The sequence below is a fragment of the Tiliqua scincoides genome, chromosome 5, assembly GCF_035046505.1.
Source record: "Tiliqua scincoides isolate rTilSci1 chromosome 5, rTilSci1.hap2, whole genome shotgun sequence".
NCBI lineage: Eukaryota > Metazoa > Chordata > Lepidosauria > Squamata > Scincidae > Tiliqua > Tiliqua scincoides.
In genome coordinates this window covers 106,589,485-106,610,114 of record NC_089825.1, presented here as the reverse complement: position 1 = coordinate 106,610,114, position 20,630 = coordinate 106,589,485, and the positions used below count along the sequence as shown (strand labels likewise).

Sequence of the window (20,630 nt, the reverse complement as noted above, 5' to 3'; positions counted from 1 at the left end):
GCCATTACAATTTCACTTAAAGCAAAGATTGAAAAGAATTTGGTGATCCCTCCTCAGACAAAACATGAGGAATTTTTTAAAAGCCAAAAGATGTTTGGTAAGATAGCGAACATTCAGGTAGAGCATTCACATTCTCTTGGTGGGGGGAGAGAGAGGATATATTGTCTGACACAATTTTCACAGCAGGAAAATGTCAAATGCACTCTTTAGAACTATGAACTCTGTAAATACTGCTGCTCCTACTAACATAAAAATCTAAGTGTGGTTATGTCTCTTATTCTGATATGCATAATGACTACAGTGTAATATCATCTTAGCCTTTGTCCTTTTCTTTCAACAGGCTGCAAGCATCTTATTAGGAGCAAACCATTATCTTCATGGCTAACCAGACCTCTTTGTCTGAGTTTCTGCTCCTAGAACTCACCGAAGTTCGAGAATTGCAGATTCTGCACTTCCTGGTGTTTCTGGTGTTGTACTTGGCAACAGTCACAGGGAATCTTCTCATCATCTCTGCAGTGACCTTTGACCATCGCCTGCACACCCCCATGTACTTATTTCTCATGAACTTGGCCATCCAGGACCTTGGTGCCATTTCAGTCATTATGCCCAAATCCATGGCCAATTCCCTCTTCAGTACCAGGCACATCTCTTATTTGGGATGTGTAGCTCAAGTCCTTCTGCTCATTCTCTTTTTATCATCTGATATCTACCTCCTCACAGTCATGGCCTATGATCGGTATGTTGCCATTTGCAACCCATTGCAATATGAGATCGTGATGAACAAGCAAGTTTGCATCAAAATGATTGCTGGTGTCTGGGCTGCTGGCCTTATCAATGGCTCATTAAATGCAGCAGGGACTTTTGCAACCCCCTTTTGTTCCAATGTTGTCAATCAATTTTTCTGTGAAATTCCAGCAGTTCTTAAAATCTCTTGTTCTGACTTGAATCTACCTGAACTTGGAGCAATTGTCTTTTGTGCTGTTATCGGTTTATGCTGCTTTGTCTTTGTTACCATAACTTATGTGCACATTTTCACTGCAGTGCTGAGGATGCCTTCTGCGCAGGGAAAGCAAAAGGCCTTCTCTACTTGCCTCCCACACCTCATTGTTTTCTCCACATTTCTATTCACTGCAACCTTTGCCTACCTGAAGCCCATCCCTGATGCTCCATCAAATCTGGATTTGACATTCACTGTGCTCTATTCCATGGTTCCACCCATGATGAATCCCCTCATATACAGCATAAGAAACAAGGAGATCCAAATGTCCATCTCCAAATTGTTAGGTTTGGAATACCTGTCCAAGAATGCATTCCCTGGTTTCTGACGGGCCCTCTTGTTATGAGCACCCTCTTTTCCCCCAAAACTACCTCCATCTTACTTTAAATCCATCTTGGTATTTGCCTGGCATTTTCTGACAGAAAAACCAGCTGTTACATCCCCCACCCCCGCCCACGGTGAGGTCACACTGAAACAGTGGAAGTGTCATCCTTGCCCATTAAATGTTGCAGCCTGTCTCCTTTCCCCCATGTCTTGCCAATTTTGGGTGTTCTATCCTGACAAATTTGCTGTGCATCACAAGCTTTGTATTTTAAATCCAAATTGCCCCAGAGCCAGGCCACCTGGCAGTCTTCTTCATTTCCTGGTCCAACAAGTCTCTCCCATCAAGGACTGAACCTGGGGACAACATTCATCTGGCCATGCTTTTTATTCCTGAGAAACCGATTAGGGTGCAATCTTGCTTTTGTGTGCCTCTTGGAATGGTAGAAATGTTGCATGTTGCATAGATAAGAGAAGCTGGGATTCCTCTGTTTCTTTCATAAAGAGCCCTATGACAAGTTCCTGATCTGGAATCAGAATTTTCTCACTCCTATACTATCTCCTTCTTAGTTTAAGTCCCTCTGGGCATGCCCTTGCTTTGTGTTTCCCAAACAGACGCACCAGTGGATTGCGAGCTGATTTATGGTGGGTCGGGAAAAATTTTGAGAACATTAAAAAAAAAAAAAAAAAGCAAAACTAAGCCCAAAAAGCTTTGTGACTATCTTTGCCCTGTTTTCAGAAGAAAATCATTGGCTAAAATCCTAACCTGTGGTATAAGGTAATCTTTATATGCCCAAATTAAACTGCCACACTTTTGGATTTTCTGTAGTAATTGCAGGGCTTTGGATCACATGTGAACGCAGTTTCAGCTTTTTACATGCCCTGGAAGACCCTAACTGCACATCTAGCTCTCCATGTCAACCTTTTGGGTACCCTGTAATGATTTTTTTAAAAAATATTTTATTTATTTATTACAGATACAGGTAAGGAAAATGGGTTATACTTAGGGCTGGTACTACACAGGTTACACATGAGGGCATTGGCCCTAGATTACAACATGCATCATTCAAAAAAAAAAAAAAAAAAAAAAAGCTATCAAAATGACTGAAAAAATACAATAATCATCAATACAAAGGTTACCATAATTATCAGTATAAAAATTTAGATTTATCGAAACACTCAATACTGTTTAACTAAAAGTATCTATCCAGTCATAAAAGGCTTCCAATATTTTCTTACTCTATCTAAATCTCTCTCTTTCATTCTTTCTGTTAAAACTTCCATTTCTGCTATTTCATAAATTTTGTCTATTAAATTTTCTCTAGTTGGCACGTCTGTAGATTTCCATTTTTGTGCAAACAATATTCTTGCCACTGTAGCAATATATACAATAAGGTATTTCTTACGTTGGTCTTTAATTTCTGATGTCACATTTAGGAGGAATATTTCTGGTTTGAATGGTAATACACAATTCAATATCTCTTGCAACAATTTGTCTATTATTTTCCAGTATTTCTTTGCTTTTTCACATGTCCACCACATATGATAAGAGGTTCCTTCAACCTCTTTACATTTCCAACACTTATTGGATGACCCAGAATACATTTTTGCTAACTTCTCTGGAGTTAGATACCATCTATAAAACATTTTTATATAAATTCTCTTTAAAAGACACTGCTTTAGTTATCTTAATATTTATATTCCAAATTTTCTTCCAGTCATCCATCGATATATTATATCCAAAAAATTTTGTCCACCACAGCATTGCATCTTTAACTGTCTCATCCTCCATTCTTATCTCAAGGAGAAAATTGTACTTTTTTTATATATATACTTCCCCTCATCAATCAAAAATATTTTATCAAAGCTTATATCTTCTTCATAAAAATCTATTTTTTGGTCTTCTCATATATTCTTGTTCTTATTTGCATTTCGTTCCACCAGTTCAGTTTTATTCCTTTCTCTTCTAACTCAAGCTTACTTAGGATCTCTCCTTTAATATTCAGCAGATCGCTGTATGATTTATTTTGGTCTTTTTTAATCCAGTTCAGATTAGTTCCTATTTCAAGCAGTTTTATCCATCTGGGTAATTTAGAATATATCTTGTATTTTATCTCTTCCCATATCAAAATTAAAGATAAGAACATAAGAACAGCCCTACTGGATCAGGCCTTAGGCCCATCTAGACCAGCTTCCTGTATCTCACAGCGGCCCACCAAATGCCCCAGGGAGCACACCAGATACAAGAGACCTCATCCTGGTGCCCTCCCTTGCATCTGGCCTTCTGACATAGCCCATTTTTAAAACCAGGAGGTTGCACATACACATCATGTCTTGTAAACAGTAATGGATTTTCCCTCCAGAAACTTGCCCAATCCCCTTTTATAGATCTTCTTTTCTGAATATTTTCTGAATATCTGAATATTTTCAGATATTCTCACATCAACATGCACATCGCAACGTGCATGAAACCCTCACTTGTTTCATCTGCATCACAAATCAACACATGGACACACAAGAGCTGCCATCAAAATTGCACTTAATGAAAAGATTGAAAGGCATTTGGTGATTCCACCTTAGACATAACATCTGAAGAATCAGAACATTTGAAGAATTCCAATCCTATGCTACCCGGATGCCATGATGAATCCCCTCATATATAGCATAAGAAACAAGGAAATCAAAATGTCCATCTCCAGATTGCTAGGTTTGGTACACCTGTCCAAGAATGCATCCCTTGGTTTCTGATGGGACTCTTGTTAGGAACACCCTCTTTCCCCTCTTAGTGCAATTCAAACTAAGTCCATTTTGGTTTAACTACGTCTTAGTTTCTGGCTGGCATTTTCTGATTGTCAAGCAGGCTGTTGTGCTCCCCCATAGTTGAGGTCAAATTGAAACTGTGCAAGTATGCTAATTCTTGCCCATTAAGGGTTGTAGCCTGTGGGACATCTGTATGTGTATTATAAATAAGCTCGGTAAAATTCAGTCATTCATATAAGCTCTGTCTCTAGTGTATTCACTTATGCAAATTTTTTAAAATTTATTCAAATTTGAAATGTCAATTTTTTCCCGCCCCTTGACATAGTATCAGAGAGATGATGTGGTCGTCATGACAGCTGGGTCAACAAGGACATAGGACAGCTAAACAGCTGTTCTAATACTGTGCTTCCCTATGCTGCAAGATCAGGCCCGTTAAGCATGAAGGCCCCTATCCTGCACTGCATACATGAAGACCTGGCCAAATCTGACGTAGCCCTTGAGATACCCCAAATTCTGCTGATAAGTTGTGGGATTTGTTTTTCATGTCCACAATCCTGCCCAGACTGCTTTGATCAAGTTATGACTTGCGTGAAAGAAGAGGTGGGGGGCAGTGAACTTACGGTGCAATCGTATCCTGTGCTGGAACAGGCAAGCCAATAAGCTTGCGCTGCATCCAGTGCAGGATAGGGCCATAAGCAGTTCAGCCAGAAGCAAGGAAAACCTTTTCCCTTATCTCCGGGTAAGGGCCGTTGGTTCCTATGGGCCTCTGCTGGTCCCTATGGGCCACTTCTTGAGGTGTCGAAAGTCTGAGGAGAGTGGAGCAGCTTGAAGCCACTCCGTTCTCCCCTGGAATGGGGGCAGGGATCCAGCATAATTGCTGGATTCCAGCTCCGCCTCCTGCTCCCCACCCGCCCACTCCCAGGGCCACCCACCACCCACCCTCCCCCGCCCAGGAACACCTCCCACCTGCCTTCTCCCCTCCTCCCCACACCTACCTTTCCAGAGGAAAGGAAATGCAGAGCACAGAGGCTTGCGGCACGGAGGCTTGTGCTGGCCCACCTTCCTCCTGAGGAGGCGCACACGTGCCCTACAGCACATTTGCAACCCTCCTGGGCAGCGCAAGGGACTTGCACCAGCCCAAGTAAAGGGCTGGATTGCACCCTTAATCATAGAGACCCCTCCTTCCTCCCATAATCATGCAGCTGCAATTGTCATCTCACAATTGTCAATGGAGAGACAATTGTCTTTCACAAAAACCCTTGACTTCTGATGGACGAACTTCCCTCAAATGAGGAGGCTGGTTAGAAGGAGGTTGAAAGGGAAGGTAAAAAGAGTCCAATCTTTCCAGAGTGCATGGAGGCTGCTTAAAACAACAGTAATAGGAGCCCAGCAGAGGTGTATACCGCAAAGAAAGAAGAGCTCCACTAAATCCAGGAGGGTGCCCGCATGGCTAACCAGCCAAGTTAGAGAGCCTGTAAAGGGCAAGGAAGCTTCCTTCCATAAATGGAAGTCTTTCCCTAATGAGGAGAATAAAAAGGAACATAAACTGTGGCAAAAGAAATGTAAGAAGGTGATACGGGAGGCCAAGCAAGACCATGAGCAACACATGGCCAGCAACATTAAGGGCAATAATAAAAGCTTCTTCAAATATGTTAGAAGCAGGAAACCCGCCAGAGAAGCGGTTGGCCCTCTGGATGGTGAGGGATGGAAAGGGGAGATAAAAGGAGACTTAGACATGGCAGAGAAATTAAATGAGTTCTTTGCATCTGTCTTCACAGCAGAAGACCTCGGGCAGATACTGCTGTCCGAACGGCCCCTCCTGCTCAAGGAATTAAGTCAGATAGAGGTTAAAAGAGAAGATGTTTCAGACCTCATTGATAAATTAAAGATCAATAAGTCACCGGGCCCGGATGGCATCCACCTAAGAGTAATTAAGGAATTAAAGAATGAAGTTGCTGATCTCTTGACTAAAATATGCAACTTGACAAAAATATGCAACTTGTCCCTCTAAACAGCCACTTTGCCAGAGGATTGGAGGAAAGCAAATATCACACCGATCTTTAAAAAGGGAAAGAGGGGGGACCCGGAAAACTGTAGGCCGGTCAGCCTAACATCTATACCGGGTAAGATGTGGATGCGGTAGAACCCATAGACATTATATATCTGGACTTTCAGAAGGCATTCGACACAGTCCCTCACCAAAGGCTACTAAAAAACTCCACAGTCAGGGAATTAGAGTACAGGTCCTCTCATGGATTGAAAACTGGTTGAAGACCAGGAAACAGAGAGTGGGTGTTTATGGGCAATTTTCACAATGGAGAGAAGTGAAAAGCGGTGTGCCCCAAGGATCTGTCCTGGGACCAGTGCTTTCAACCTCTTCATAAATGACCTGGAGACAGGGTTGAGCAGTGAGGTGGCTAAGTTTGCATATAACACCAAACTTTTCCGAATGGTGAAGTCCAGAAGTGATTGTGAGGAGCTTCAGAAGGATTTCTCAAGATAGGCAGAATGGGCAGCAAAATGACAGATGCACTTCAATGTCAGTAAGTGTAAAGTCATGCACATTGGGGCAAAAAATCAAAACATCACTTATAGGCTGATGGGTTCTGAGCTGTCTGTGACAGATCAGGAGAGACATCTTGGGGTGGTGGTGGACAGGTCGATGAAAGTGTCGACCCAGTGTGCGGCAGCAGTAAAGAAGGCCAATTCTATGCTTGGGATCATTAGAAAAGGTATTGAGAACAAAATGGCTAATATTATAATGCCATTGTACAAATCGATGGTAAGGCCACACCTGGAGTATTGTGTCCAGTTCTGGTTGCCACATCTCAAAAAAGACATAGTGGAAATGGAAAAGGTGCAAAAAAAAAAGCGACTAAGATGATTACTGGTCTGGGGCACCTTCCTTATGAGGAAAGGCTACAGCGTTTGGGCCTCTTCAGCCTACAAAAGAGGCGCCTGAGGGGGGACATGATTAAGACATACAAAATTATGCAGGGCATGGACAGAATGGATACAGAGATGCTCTTTACACTCTCACAAAACACCAGAACCAGGGAACATCCACTAAAATTGAGTGCTGGGAGAGTTAGAACAGACAAAAGAAAATATTTCTTTACTCAGCGTGTGGTTGGTCTGTGGAACTCCTTGCCACAGGATGTGGTGATGGCATCTGGCCTGGATGCCTTTAAAAGGAGATTGGACAAGTTTCTGGAGGAAAAATCCATTATGGGTTACAAGTCATGATGTGTATGTGCAACCTCCTGATTTTAGAAATGGGCTATGTCAGAATGCTAGATGCAAGGTTGAGCACCAGAATGAGTTCTCTTGTTATCTGGTGTGCTCCCTGGGGCATTTGTTGGGCCGCTGTGAGATACAGGAAGCTGGACTTGATAGGCCTATGCCCTGATCCAGTGGGGCTGTTCCTATGTTCTTATGTCATCAGCAGGGCTGGAGCAGAAAGTCTGCCTCAAACATGCCTTCACCAGGGTACTCTTAAAAGGATGGTGTTTCTGTACTTCAAGATGTTCATTCCTTGTGCTCCCTGATGAAGGCAGGATGGAGAGCCAGCACTGAGGAGGCCCTGAAAGTTAGGTCAGTTTGGAGGGCACTCAGAGGGAGCTAAGAGGCAGGATGACAGACAGGTGGGTGCTTAACTGAAGTTGAGTTAAGCAACCCATTCATTTAAATACCCATTCATTTAACTGACATTTCCACCCATTCCATAACAAGCCTTTAGCTGTCCTCAGACAGAGTCATTATTTTTTGTATTAATCTATCCAAGTTCTCTTATTCTTTTTCCCCCCCTTCTTTTTTATGCCTCTGTTGCTGAGAGGTGTTGTACTCCAGGGAGCAAATCACTAGGCACACAAGAGAAACATTCATAAACCTCTGTTATTGTTGACTGAAGGAAGATATAAATTGGGTTTTATCAAAGCCTGGGCACATACACAATTATTCAGTCTCCGTGGATTAGCAAATCTGAAGTTGAAAGAAACCCCAGAAGAAAATCTGTAAGATATTTATCTTCTTAATTTGCTTTTCATTTTCAGATTTTCAGATTTACTCCCCTATTTTTTCTTTCTCTTTCATTTTTCTCAACCTTCTCATTTATCTTATACTTTTTCCAACATCTGTCTTCTTTTCTCTTCTAGTCTCACTTTCTCCTTCTCCCTATTGTCTCAGTTTCTATGAACGTATGAGCTATCTGTCTTGGAATACAAATATTTTTGGATTTTCTCACATCAACATTCACATCCCAACATGCATTAAAGGTCTCTTTAATTTAGTCTGCCTCACGATAAACAAATGGATATTAAAAGAGCTGCCATTATAATTTCACTTAAAGCAAAGATTGAAAAGAATTTGGTGATCCCTCTTCAGACAAAATATATGAGGAATTTTTTAAAAGTCAAAAGATGTTTGGTAAGACAGCGAACTTTCAGGTAGAGCATTCACATTCTCGGGGGGGGGGAGGAGAGAGGATATATTGTCTGATACAATTTTCACAGCAGGAAAATGTCAAATGCACTCTTTAGAACTATTACCTCTGTAACTACTGCTGCTCCTACTAACATAAAAATCTAAGTGTGGTTATGTCTCTTATTCTGATATGCATAATGACTACAGTGTAATATTATCTTAGCCTTTGTCCTTTTCTGTCAACAGGCTGCAAGCATCTTATTAGGAGCAAACCATTATCTTCATGGCTAACCAGACCTCTTTGTCTGAGTTTCTGCTCCTGGAATTCACCGAAGTTCGAGAATTGCAGATTCTGCACTTCCTGGTGTTTCTGGTGTTGTACTTGGCAACTGTCACAGGGAATCTTCTCATCATCTCTGCAGTGGCCTTTGACCATCGCCTGCACACCCCCATGTACTTATTTCTCATGAACTTGGCCGTCCAGGACCTTGGTACAATTTCAGTCATTATGCCCAAATCCATGGCCAATTCCCTCTTCAATACCAGGCACATCTCTTATTTGGGATGTGTAGCTCAAGTCCTTCTGCTCATTCTCTTTTTATCATCTGATATCTACCTCCTCACAGTCATGGCCTATGATCGGTATGTTGCCATTTGCAAACCATTGCAATATGAGATTGTGATGAACAAGCAAGTTTGCATCAAAATGATTGCTGGTGTCTGGGCTGCTGGCCTTATCAATGGCTCATTAAATGCAGCAGGGACTTTTGCAACCCCCTTTTGTTCCAATGTTGTCAATCAATTTTTCTGTGAAATTCCAGCAGTTCTTAAAATCTCTTGTTCTGACTTGAATCTACCTGAACTTGGAGCAATTGTCTTTTGTGCTGTTATCGGTTTATGCTGCTTTGTCTTTGTTACCATAACTTATGTGCACATTTTCACTGCAGTGCTGAGGATGCCTTCTGTGCAGGGAAAGCAAAAGGCCTTCTCTACTTGCCTCCCACACCTCATTGTTTTCTCCACATTTCTATTCACTGGAATCTTTGCTTACCTAAAGCCCACCCCTGATGCAACATCAAATCTGGATTTGACATTCACTGTGCTCTATTCCATGGTTCCACCCATGATGAATCCCCTCGTATACAGCATAAGAAACAAGGAGATCCAAATGTCCATCTCCAAATTGTTAGGTTTGGAATACCTGTCCAAGAATGCATCCTCTGGTTTCTGATGGGCCCTCTTGTTATGAGCACCCTCTTTTCCCCCAAAACTACCTCCTTCTTAGTTTACATCCATCTTGGTTTTTGCTTGGCATTTTCTGACAGTCAAGCAAGCTGTTGCTCAGTAAGAGGTGAGGTTTGGGACACCTGTCCAAGAATGCATCATTCGGTTTCTGACGGGCCCCTTGTTAGAAACACCCTCTTTCCTTTCTTAGTACAATTTCAACTAACTCCATTTTGGTTTAACTCCATCTTGGTTTCTGGCTGGCATTTTCTGACAGAAAAACCGGCTGTTACACCCCCCCTCCCCCGCCCACGGTGAGGTCACACTGAAACAGTGGAAGTGTCATCCTTGCCCATTAAATGTTGCAGCCTGTCTCCTTTCCCCCATGTCTTGCCAATTTTGGGTGTTCTATCCTGACAAAATTGCTGTGCATCACAAGCTTTGTATTTTAAATCCAAATTGCCCCAGAGCCAGGCCACCTGGCAGTCTTCTTCATTTCCTGGTCCAACAAGTCTCTCCCATCAAGGACTGAACCTGGGGACAACATTCATCTGGCCATGCTTTCTATTCCTGAGAAACCGATTAGGGTGCAATCTTGCTTTTGTGTGCCTCTTGGAATGGTAGAAATGCTGCATGTTGCATATCTAAAGAGAAGCTGAGATTCCTCTGTTTCCTTCATAAAGAGCCCTATGACAAGTTCCTGATCTGGAATCAGAATTTTCTCACTCCTATACTACCTCCTTCTTAGTTTAAGTCCCTCTGGGAATGCCCTTGCTTTGTGTTTCCCAAACAGACACACCAGTGGATTGCGAGCTGATTTATGGTGGGTCGGGAAAAATTTTGAGAACATTAAAAAAAAAAAGCAAAACTAAGCAAAAAAAGCTTTGTGACTATCTTTGCCCTGTTTGCAGAAGAAAATCATTGGCTAAAATCCTAACCTATGGTATAAGGTAATCTTTATACGCCCAAATTAAACTGTCACACTTTTGGATTTTCTATAGTAATTGCAGTGCTCTGGATCACATGTGAACCCAGTTTCAGCTTTTTACATGCCCTGGAAGACCCTAACTGCACATCTAGCTCTCCATGTCAACCTTTTGGGTACCCTGTAATGATTTTAAAAGTTTGGGGGAACTGTTTTTGAACTCCATTTCTAGAGAGAGGTCAGCAAATGGCTTTACGCACATACTATATGAAAGGTCACTAGCACACTTGGGAGCATAGGACCCTGATTATTAAGTAATAATAAAATAAACAAATAAATAAAATATTGTTTCATTCTATCTCTTATGTGTATGCGTACATGCATAAGAAAGCTTTTTCTGGTAGTTCATGGTGTTGTGTAGGATCGAAAGAGACCACTGATACCAAGCTGAGTTTTAAGGCTTTTTATTCGGAGGAATGGAACCTGAACCAAACAAATCAAAATGACCTTTTCCAAATTCCCTGAGGACCTGAGGTAGGCAGGCAGGCAGGCTTGAGGCAGGCACGAGGCAGCAGGACTTGAGGCAAGCCAGGCAAAGGCTGGGTGGTTGTTCCCTTCTCTGGTTCCCAGGCTCTCCCAGGGGCTCCTTCCAGTAGCTCTCTCCTCAGCGTTCCCTCAGAATTTAATGAGAATTTAAAATTAAAGCAGAAGATGGTTCTGTCACTCAATCAACATTAAGAAAGCCACTCAATCCAACCAGTAATAAAATTATTTAGAAAGATGAAAAACAAAAAAAACAAAAATTGAAGGCCATAGAAACATACTGACGGGGTGATTTGAATTCCATAAAACTAAATTCCTAAAGGTGGTGTCTGTTCCAGCTGCCTCTGCCACCAAAGGTCAGCCTGTGGCATGGATGGGTGGAATGGGCAGAGTTTAGGACCTCAGGAAGACATGGCAGGACAAGCAGAGGGTGGATATAGGTGGCAATGCTGCTACTGATCTTCAAACAGTTCTGGCCCCAACACACTCTACCTCTACATGGACTTGCATCCCCTCTTAGCAATGTGATCCTGGGGATTGCGTCGCTGCCCTAGCCCCTTCCCCTGCCTTTTAAAGAGACCAGTGGACCTTTACATGAAATGGTGGGTCACGGCCCACCAGATTGAGAACCACTGTAGTACAGGAAACAAGTTTACATCACCAGATGCTCTTTGCTCTGATCACATTTTAGAGTTAGACCGTAACTCTCTCAGAAAGGTTTTATGACGTCATAATATGAAATCTGTACTTTTTATTGGACATTTTTAACAGGGCTGCTTGGATCTCTCTGTTTCTCAGGCAATAAATGATCAGGTTCATGAGTGGTGGTAAAACTGTATATAAAATAGCAGACAACAAATTTATTGATGGAGAGGACCAAGATTTGGGCCTAAGGTAAGAAAAAGTGACCGGGTGGGGGGGAGTTTGGTTTATTGAGTAGAGGGTGTCGTACGTGTATCATAGTATGGGTTTGCTTATGGTTACTGTATTAGAGTATGAACACCACACATGTGCAGCCATAAGGCACGTTTGCGCCTCCTTGTGAGTCGGCAAGGCCAGCGTACATAAGCCTCCGCACTGAGGCAGCGAGTCATGCATTGGCCGAGCTCAGCCAATGCAAGACTCTGGGGTGGGCGGAGAGGAGGCGGGAGGGAGGTATTCCAGGGCGGTGGGTGGCCCCGGGGCGGGCAGGTGGGATAACTGCCAGATCCCAACCCCCATTTCCGGGGAGCTCAGAGCAGCTTCAAGCTGCTTCGCTCTCCTCTGACTTGTACTACCCCAGGAGGTGGAGCAAGTCTGAGGTGACCCATAGGTGCCAGGATGCCTTACCCAGGGGTAAGGGGAAAAGTTTCCCCCTACCTCTGGCTGAACCACTTTGGGCCCCTATCCTGGGCTGGATATAGCGCAAGCCTCTTGTTGTGCCTGTTCCAGATCAGGATAGGATTGTGCCCTTAGACCCCAATTCTATGCAAATCTACTCAGAAGAAAGTCCAATTAAAATCATTGGGCTTCCTCTCAGGAAAATGTGGATAAAATTGCAACCACTGGGCAATATGAGACCCCTAATGCAGCACAATGTGCCTTATCAATTGTCAAAAAACTGGTAGTGTGCCTTGACCATTTTAGCACCTTGTCAGTTTGCCATGAGGTGAAAAAGGTTCACAATCTCTGTGCTATAGCATGGCAGAGGATAGAACTGGGTTGTTAGTTTGATAGTGATATCACTAGACTTGCTCTCCACCTAAGCATTTCTCTCATGCTGCTTTAAATTGTCAAAAGAATGTTTATACATGCATGTATGAATGAAAATGTGGCAGGGAAGGACCTGGCCAAATCTGGTTTAGCCCCTGAGACACCCCAAATTCTGCTAACAAGTTGTGGAATTTTTTTCATGTCCACAATCCTTCCCAAGACTTCCTTGACCTTATTATGACTTGAATGAAAGAGGAGGTGGGAGGCAATAAATAAGATACATTTCTCACATACTGCTGCTGCTGCAATTCTCATCAGCAGTGCTGGAGTGGGAAGTCAACCTCAATTAAATTTAGCCAGAGCAAGTGACAAGAAGATGGGATCATGGTTGGGCAGCAAATGGGTGTGGACAGTGCTGGTTCACACCTGCACCAATGCCACAACTCAAAGTCACTGCTTCAGTGGACCTCATGAATGGGCAGCCCCAACTCTCATGAACTGTCATTCTCATCTACAATAATCCCGAACACCCAATTAAAGAGGTGTTTGGAGTTTGTTTTGCCTGGCTGGGACACGAGAGTCCAGTCCCTCCCCAAGGGGGAGGTGAAGGGGCGGGGTCTGGCAGCCACAACGGACCTTTCAAAAGGGGACCAGACCCAGCCCTCTTCCTTCTTGTGCACGTGGGCACCGTGGGAATACCCACCCGCCCGCCCTAGAGGCAGTCTGAGTTTAACTGGTTGCCGTTTGGGGCCGGGTAGGAATTTTTTGCTGCCTGCCAAGATTGGCCAAGGGCAGGCAGTTTTTTCGCCTACCCCAGACTGTTATGGGCCTGGGGGTTACATCCCCCCCCCCGTTTGCAAGCTGCCATTGGTCACTTTAAGAGGGCAGGTGGTGCGGGTTAGGCGTGAATGGGACTTTGGCATGCACCTTCAGGCGGCATAGGCAGGGCAGAACCCTATTTCAGTCCTCAGGGGCTTGGCGGCACGAGGACGTAGACGGGACCCTGGCCGGGACCGCGGGGCACACCTTAGAGGCTCAGCGGCTCGAGGTGGTGCAGTCTGCGGTCCGGCTGCCTTCTCCTTAAGGGATAGACATGGATGAGACGCGCTGTCCCAGCAGCGGGGCGCAACTTGGAGTCGGGTGCATGCCCGCCTGGGGGCAGAGGTTTCTGGTACCGCCCAGAGGTCCCTCCCCGCACCACAGAGGCTTTTGCTGCCTCGGATGCTGCAGGTCTCAGCCTCTGCTTCTCTTGGTAACATGAAATAAAGTTGCCCTTTCTCCCATATCTGTTGTCTCGAGTGTTCATTGGACAGTGCGGAAACAAAAGTCAAGTTATCCGGCATTCCTTACAGAATGGGTTTCCAGTTATGAATGTACCATTGAACACAACTTTCACAAACCCTCAGAGCTCCCTCCCACACTTGCCTACCTTATAAGGTTCTCTCCATGGTGCAACTGTGACCTCCACCATGCCATCACCAGGGTGTTCTATAGATGGCATTCCTCCATTTCTAGGTCTCCATTCCTAAATTTCCCTGGTGAAGGCAGGATGGAGGACCAGCACAGAGGAGGCCCTAAAAGGTATGTAAGTGTGGCAGGGAACTCAGGTGGCAGGAGGCAGATGAGTGTTTAACTGAGGTTTAGTTAAGCAACCCATTCCTATAACTAACATTTCTACCCTTTGCAAACATGGCTTTTACTATCCTCAGACTTAGTTATTATTTCTTATTTGTATTACTCTATCCAAGCACATTATTTTTTTTCCCTTTACTTCTTTATGCAACTGCTGCAGTATTGGCCCCTGAGGAGCAAATCTCTAGGCACTCAAGAGAAACATTCATAAGCCTCTGCTTTTGTCGAATGAAGCAGGATTTGAATTAGGTTTTATCAAAGCCTGAACACAAACACAATTATTCAGTCTCAGTGGACAAGAAAGCAAATCAGAAGTTGAAAGAAACCTCAGAAGAAAATCTGTAAGTTATCTTCTTAAATTACTTATCATTTTAAGAATTTTGGATTTACTCCCCTATTTTTTATTTCTTTCATTTTTCTCAACCTTCTTATTTATCTTATACTTCTGTCAACATCTATCTTCTTTCCTCCTCCTCTAATTTCTACAGTCATTTTCTCTTTCCCTCCACTGTCTCAGTTACTAAGAACCTATGAGTTGTCTGTCTTGGAATAAGAATATCTTCAGATATTCTCACATCAACGGGTGCATCCCCACATACACTGAAGTGCTCTTTGATTTAGTGTCCATCGCACATAAAGAAATGGAAATACATGAGATGCCACCAAAATTTCACTTAAAGGAAAGATTGAAAAGAATTTTGTGATTCTTCCTCAGACAAAACAACTGAGGAATTTTACAAAAGCCAAAAGATGTTTGATAAGATAGTGAACTTTCTGATAGAAGAACACTGATCCTTAGTAAACTTATGATTATCTGAAATTATTGACAACAATACTGGTATTTAAGGAATGCAGTCTTATTCTCATTAACAAGCATGTGAATTGCTTCTCTCCTGTTTTGAATATCAGATTGTTTGTCAGTTTGTAAATCAGACTTTTGAACGCTTGGGCCCAATCCTATCCAACTTTCCAGCACTGATGCAGCCATGCCAATGGGGTGTGTGTTGCATCCCTGGGGAGGGCGTCAGTCACAGAGTCCTCTAGGAGCTAAGGGGACACTTGGTCTCTAACTTTGGGGCTGCTTTGCTGCTGATTCAGTGCTGTAAAGTTCATTAGGATTGGGCTCCAGGTAAGTGAAAGGGGGAAATCCAGGAAAGTGAAAGATGGTGAATATCTCATTCCTTGGAGAGAGAGAGAGAGAGAGAGAGAGAGAGAGAGAGAGAGAGAGAGAGAGATTATGCATCATGTGATATAAAAAAAAATTGCCAGAATAGGCAGGTTAACAGCAGGAACATGTCAAATGCTATGTTTTTGACCTCTGTAACTACTGCTGCTACTAACATAAAAATCAAAACATGGTAGACTCTCTTGCTGTGAAACCAGTGCCTTATAACCACTATTATACCATATAAACTTTGTCATTTTCTTTCAGCAGGCTGCAAGCATCTTAGTAAGAGCAAACCATTATCTTCATGGCAAATCAGTCCTCCCTGTCTGGGTTTCTGCTCCTTGAATTCACCGAAGTTCGAGAACTGCAGATTCTGCACTTCCTGGTGTTTCTGGTGCTGTACTTGGCAACACTAACAGGAAACCTTCTCATCATCTCTGCAGTGGCTTTTGACCATCGCCTGCACACCCCCATGTACTTATTTCTCATGAACTTGGCCATCCAGGACCTTGGTGCTGTTACAGTCATTATGCCCAAATCTATGGCCAATTCCCTCTTCAATACCAGGCACATCTCTTATTTTGGATGTGAAGCTCAAGTCTTCTTTCTCTTTCTCTTTCTAGCATCTGATATCTACCTCCTCACAGCCATGGCCTACGATCGCTATGTTGCCATTTGTAACCCGTTGCAATATGAGATGGTGATGAACAAGCAAGTTTGCATCAAAATGATTGCTGGTGTATGGACTGCTGGCCTTCTCCAAGGCGCATTTCATGCAGCAGGGACTTTTGCAACCCCCTTTTGTTCCAATGTAGTCAATCAATTTTTCTGTGAAGTTCCTCTAATACTTAAGATCTCTTGTTCTGACTTAAATTTACTTGAAATTGGAGCTATTGTCTTTTGTGCTGTTATTGGTTTCGGCTGCTTTGTCTTTGTTACCATAACTTATGTGCACATTTTCACTGCAGTACTGAGGATGCCTTCTGTGCAGGGAAGGCAAAAGGCCTTCTCTACTTGTCTCCCACACCTCATTGTTTTCTCCACATTTCTATCCACTGGAACCTTTGCCTACATGAAACCCATCCCTGATGCGCCATCAAATCTAGATTTGGCATTGACTGTGATATACTCCATGGTTCCACCCATGATGAATCCCCTCATATACAGCATAAGAAACAAGGAGATCAAAATGTCCCTCTCCAAATTGCTAGGTCTGAAACACCTGCCCAAGAATGCATCCTTTGTTTTCTGAATGGCCACTTGTTGTGAGCACCCTCTCTTTCCCAACATGTTTACAGTTTAAAATACCTCCTCCTTAGTTTAGTCCTCCCCAAGAGTGGAAGTGCCATGCTTATTCTTGCCCATTAAGGGTTGCAGCCTGTGGAACATCTGTATGTCTGTACGTCTTCTTTCCCCCTAGGGCAGGGGTGCCCACACCTCAGCTGGGTCCATTTGTGGCCTTTGGGGAGCCCCAATCTAGCCCCCAGGGAGCTCCTAGTCTCTAGTGAGCCTCTGGCCTGCCGGACACTTGCTGGAGCCCATGTTGGCCCAACATGAATACTCTCAGCACGAGGGCAACTGTTCGACCTCTTGCACGAGCTGTGGGCCAAAGGCTCCCTCCACTGCTTGCTGTTTCATGTCTGTGAAGCAGCAGTGGCAGCAAAGGAAAGGCTGGCCTTTCTTTGTACAAGGCCTTTTATACACCTTGAGCTATCGCAAGACCTTCATTCATTCATTCATATAAGTTCCATCACTAATATATTCATTTATGTAAATTTATGTAAATATATTCAAATTTTAAATGTAAATTAATTCTTTTCACCTGTCCCAGAGAAAGTGTCAGAGAGATGATGAGGCCCTCCTGCCAAAAACTTTGGACAGCCCTGCCCTAGGGTCTTGCAAATTTTGGGTGCTCTATCCTAACAAATTTGCTCTGCATTACAAGCTCTGCATTTTAAATTCAAATTGTCCCAGAACCATGCCACGTGACCTGGCAGCCTTCTTCAGTTTCTGGGCCAAGAAGTCTCTTTCATCAAGTCTTGAGACTGGGGCCTGGCCAAATGTTTTGTCCCTCAGGAACTTCTCTAATTAGGGGGCAATCATGTGTGCCCCCTGGAGTGGCAAGAATACTGCATAGCTAAGGAGAAGCTAAAATTCCTTTGTTTCCCTTTCCTAAGCCCTATAACATGTTCCTTCTCTGTTGCCAACACTGCTCCTTCACATGTACCTGTGTGACCTGAGGCAAAGTGACCTTTGACCCTAGACTGTAAAGCCACTAGGTAGCCCAGTAATACTATAGCATACACTAGCATACACACAATGGTCAAAAGCTGCTTGGTGTTAAGAAAGAATCATTTTGCAAAAAGTCTAACTGAAGCTGGGACTTTGGGGCCTCAAAGGCTGTGTTACATGATGGAAGGTGACAGAATAACCAGGGTGACAGCAATCTGGGTAACATACCATTTGTGCAAAAGCTTAAAAGCCACATTGCTAAAGCATGGAAACACAGAGAATGGTAAAAAGCTGTTTGACTTCATTTAAAAGCAAAATTGTTAGTCTCACAGAAGCTGTCTAGGCCTCAGAGTGTAAAAACTGTGGAATTTAGAAAACATAGTGCAACTAGGAAAAGAAGAGATAGGCTTCATCTTGGCAGAAGTACACATCTTACCAAGGACATAAGAACATAAGAACAGCCCCACTGGATCAGGCCATAGGCCCATCTAGTCCAGCTTCCTGTATCTCACAGCGGCCCACCAAATGCCCCAGGGAGCACACCAGATAAAAAGAGACCTCATCCTGGTGCCCCCCCTTGCATCTGGCCTTCTGACATAGCCCATTTCTAAAAATCAGGAGGTTGCACATACACATCATGGCTTGTAACCCGTAATGGCTTTTTCCTCCAGAAACTTGTCCAATCTCCTTTTAAAAGCATCCAGGCCAGACACCATCACTGCATCCTGTGGTAAGGAGTTCCACAGACCAACCACATGCTGAGTAAAGAAATATTCTTTTGTTTGTTCTAACTCTCCCAACACTCAATTTTAGTGGATGTCCCCTGGTTCTGGTGTTATGTGAGAGGGTAAAGAGCATCTCTCTATCCACTCTGTCCATCCCCTGCATAATTTTGTATGTCTCAATCATGTCCCCCCTCAGGCGCCTCTTTTCTAGGCTGAAGAGGCCCAAATGCTGTAGCCTTTCCTCATAAGGAAGGTGCCCCAGCCCAGTAATTATCTTAGTTGCTCTCTTTTGCACCTTTTCCATTTCCACTATGTCTTTTTTGAGATGTGGCGACCAGAACTGGACACAATACTCCAGGTGTGGCCTTACCATTGATTAGTACAACTGCATTATAATAATAGCCATTTTGTTCTCAATACCTTTTCTAATGATCCCAAGCATAGAATTGGCCTTCTTCTATGCCTGCCTGCCAGTGCTCACTTATAGCTTTATATTTTATTCTTTCATGTTTTCAGAGCAAAAGACATATATATATATAGGCAAGAGCTAGGGCAAAATAATCTTTGCCCTAAATTGTAATTCACATATGGGGACATAGTAGTCATTAGAAGTAAGTCTTAAGGAAACAAAAGGTTGCTTGATTTTAGAAATGTCTTAAGAGACACTTAAGAAAAGACAAGAAGCTTTTAGTTTTGCAGAGATGTTCCACAGGTGTTAAAAGTTTGGATTAACACAGGAGAAAGGTATGCCGATAAGATAATGGTACCAGGCAGAAGCACATTGTGTCATCTCTTTTAATGAGGAGACCTGTCAATTAATTTTAATTGGGTTGATGGATGTGAATAAGACCCAACACTGGATAAATGGTACTATAGCAAACCCTACTGGTTTTTGAAAACTTTTGGGAATTGTGTAATTTTGGCTAAGTTTTAAGGTGAAACCCCACCGGTATGTAAATCGGAGCCAATCAGTGGTTTTGCCCACTTATTGCCCACCTATTTTCTATCTTTGATGTAAATTGTATCTTATCTGTATCCCATTAGGAGTTAGCCCCATTTCTGATGTCAAATATCAGCCAATGGGAAATCTATAAAACAGAGAAATCTATAAAAGTTCTGGACACCATCAAACCGGGTCCATGCTTTGTGACATGAGTCCCGTGGATCAATTGCATGCAATTCAAATAAAAGCTTGTGAACGTTCACTCCTGAAGTACCCAGTTGTTCTTGAATCTTGAGTTGCTCTATCAACCTTGCAAGAACCTACACATGTCATGTGCACATAACTAAAATTGGGGACATTAGCAAGCAAGAGGTCAGATCTAACAGTGTGACAAGGTTTGGGATCGTTGACATGGATGAGCAATGCAACCAGTCTCAAAATGTCTCAAAGTTAGGTTAACAGTAACCATAAGACAGAGCTTTTCAAACAGGATAATTAGTTTATTAAAGAAATAATCTCTTGGGGGAAGAGAGAGAGAGAGAGAGAGAGAGAGAGAGAGAGAGAGAGATCAAAAAAAGGGGGAAATCACCTATCCTATTCTGCTGGTTTGCTTGAGTGTGAAGTCCTTCTTGAACAGCAAGGCAGGGCTGCAAAATTCCCAGGTTGAACAAACTCTGCTCTGTTCCTGTGTCTTGTCTGTCTCTGCCCTTGTGTCTTGTTCCTTCTTCTTGCTGTGTTGACTAGTCCTTGTCTTGCCCCTCTCTTCTACCTTATTCTAAACTGCTTCCAGAGCAGGGAAGTTATATGACTTTTTACAAAGGAAACAAAGGAATATCTGCAGGACAAAGGAGTTTGGAGAGCTTCTTGGGTGATGCATTTTGGGCTTCCTGGCCTTGATTGAGTCAGAAAAGAGCTTGATGGCCCATCCAGGAAGTTTCTACTGAACAATAGTGTGGCAAGGTGTGTGGCAATGGTGTGGCAAGGACAATCTAAAACTGTCACAAGTTTGACCCCTCACTATTGGGGATGTGTGTGTGTTTCATATC

The 20,630-nt window shown here is 43.2% G+C and overlaps 3 protein-coding genes across 3 annotated transcripts; all 3 read left to right on the top strand.

Moving 5' to 3' along the window:
• The first annotated feature begins 377 nt into the window (after positions 1–377).
• LOC136652972 (olfactory receptor 14A16-like) lies at positions 378–1,325 on the top strand. Its single transcript, XM_066629898.1, has one exon. It carries the CDS (start codon positions 378–380, stop codon positions 1,323–1,325), a length of 948 nt encoding a protein of 315 aa, XP_066485995.1.
• Positions 1,326–8,783: 7,458 nt separating this feature from the next.
• LOC136652971 (olfactory receptor 14A16-like) lies at positions 8,784–9,731 on the top strand. The gene has a single exon (XM_066629896.1). It carries the CDS (start codon positions 8,784–8,786, stop codon positions 9,729–9,731), a length of 948 nt encoding a protein of 315 aa, XP_066485993.1.
• Positions 9,732–15,988: 6,257 nt separating this feature from the next.
• On the top strand, positions 15,989–16,936 carry LOC136652970 (olfactory receptor 14A16-like). Its single transcript, XM_066629895.1, has one exon. It carries the CDS (start codon positions 15,989–15,991, stop codon positions 16,934–16,936), a length of 948 nt encoding a protein of 315 aa, XP_066485992.1.
• Positions 16,937–20,630: the final 3,694 nt, after the last annotated feature.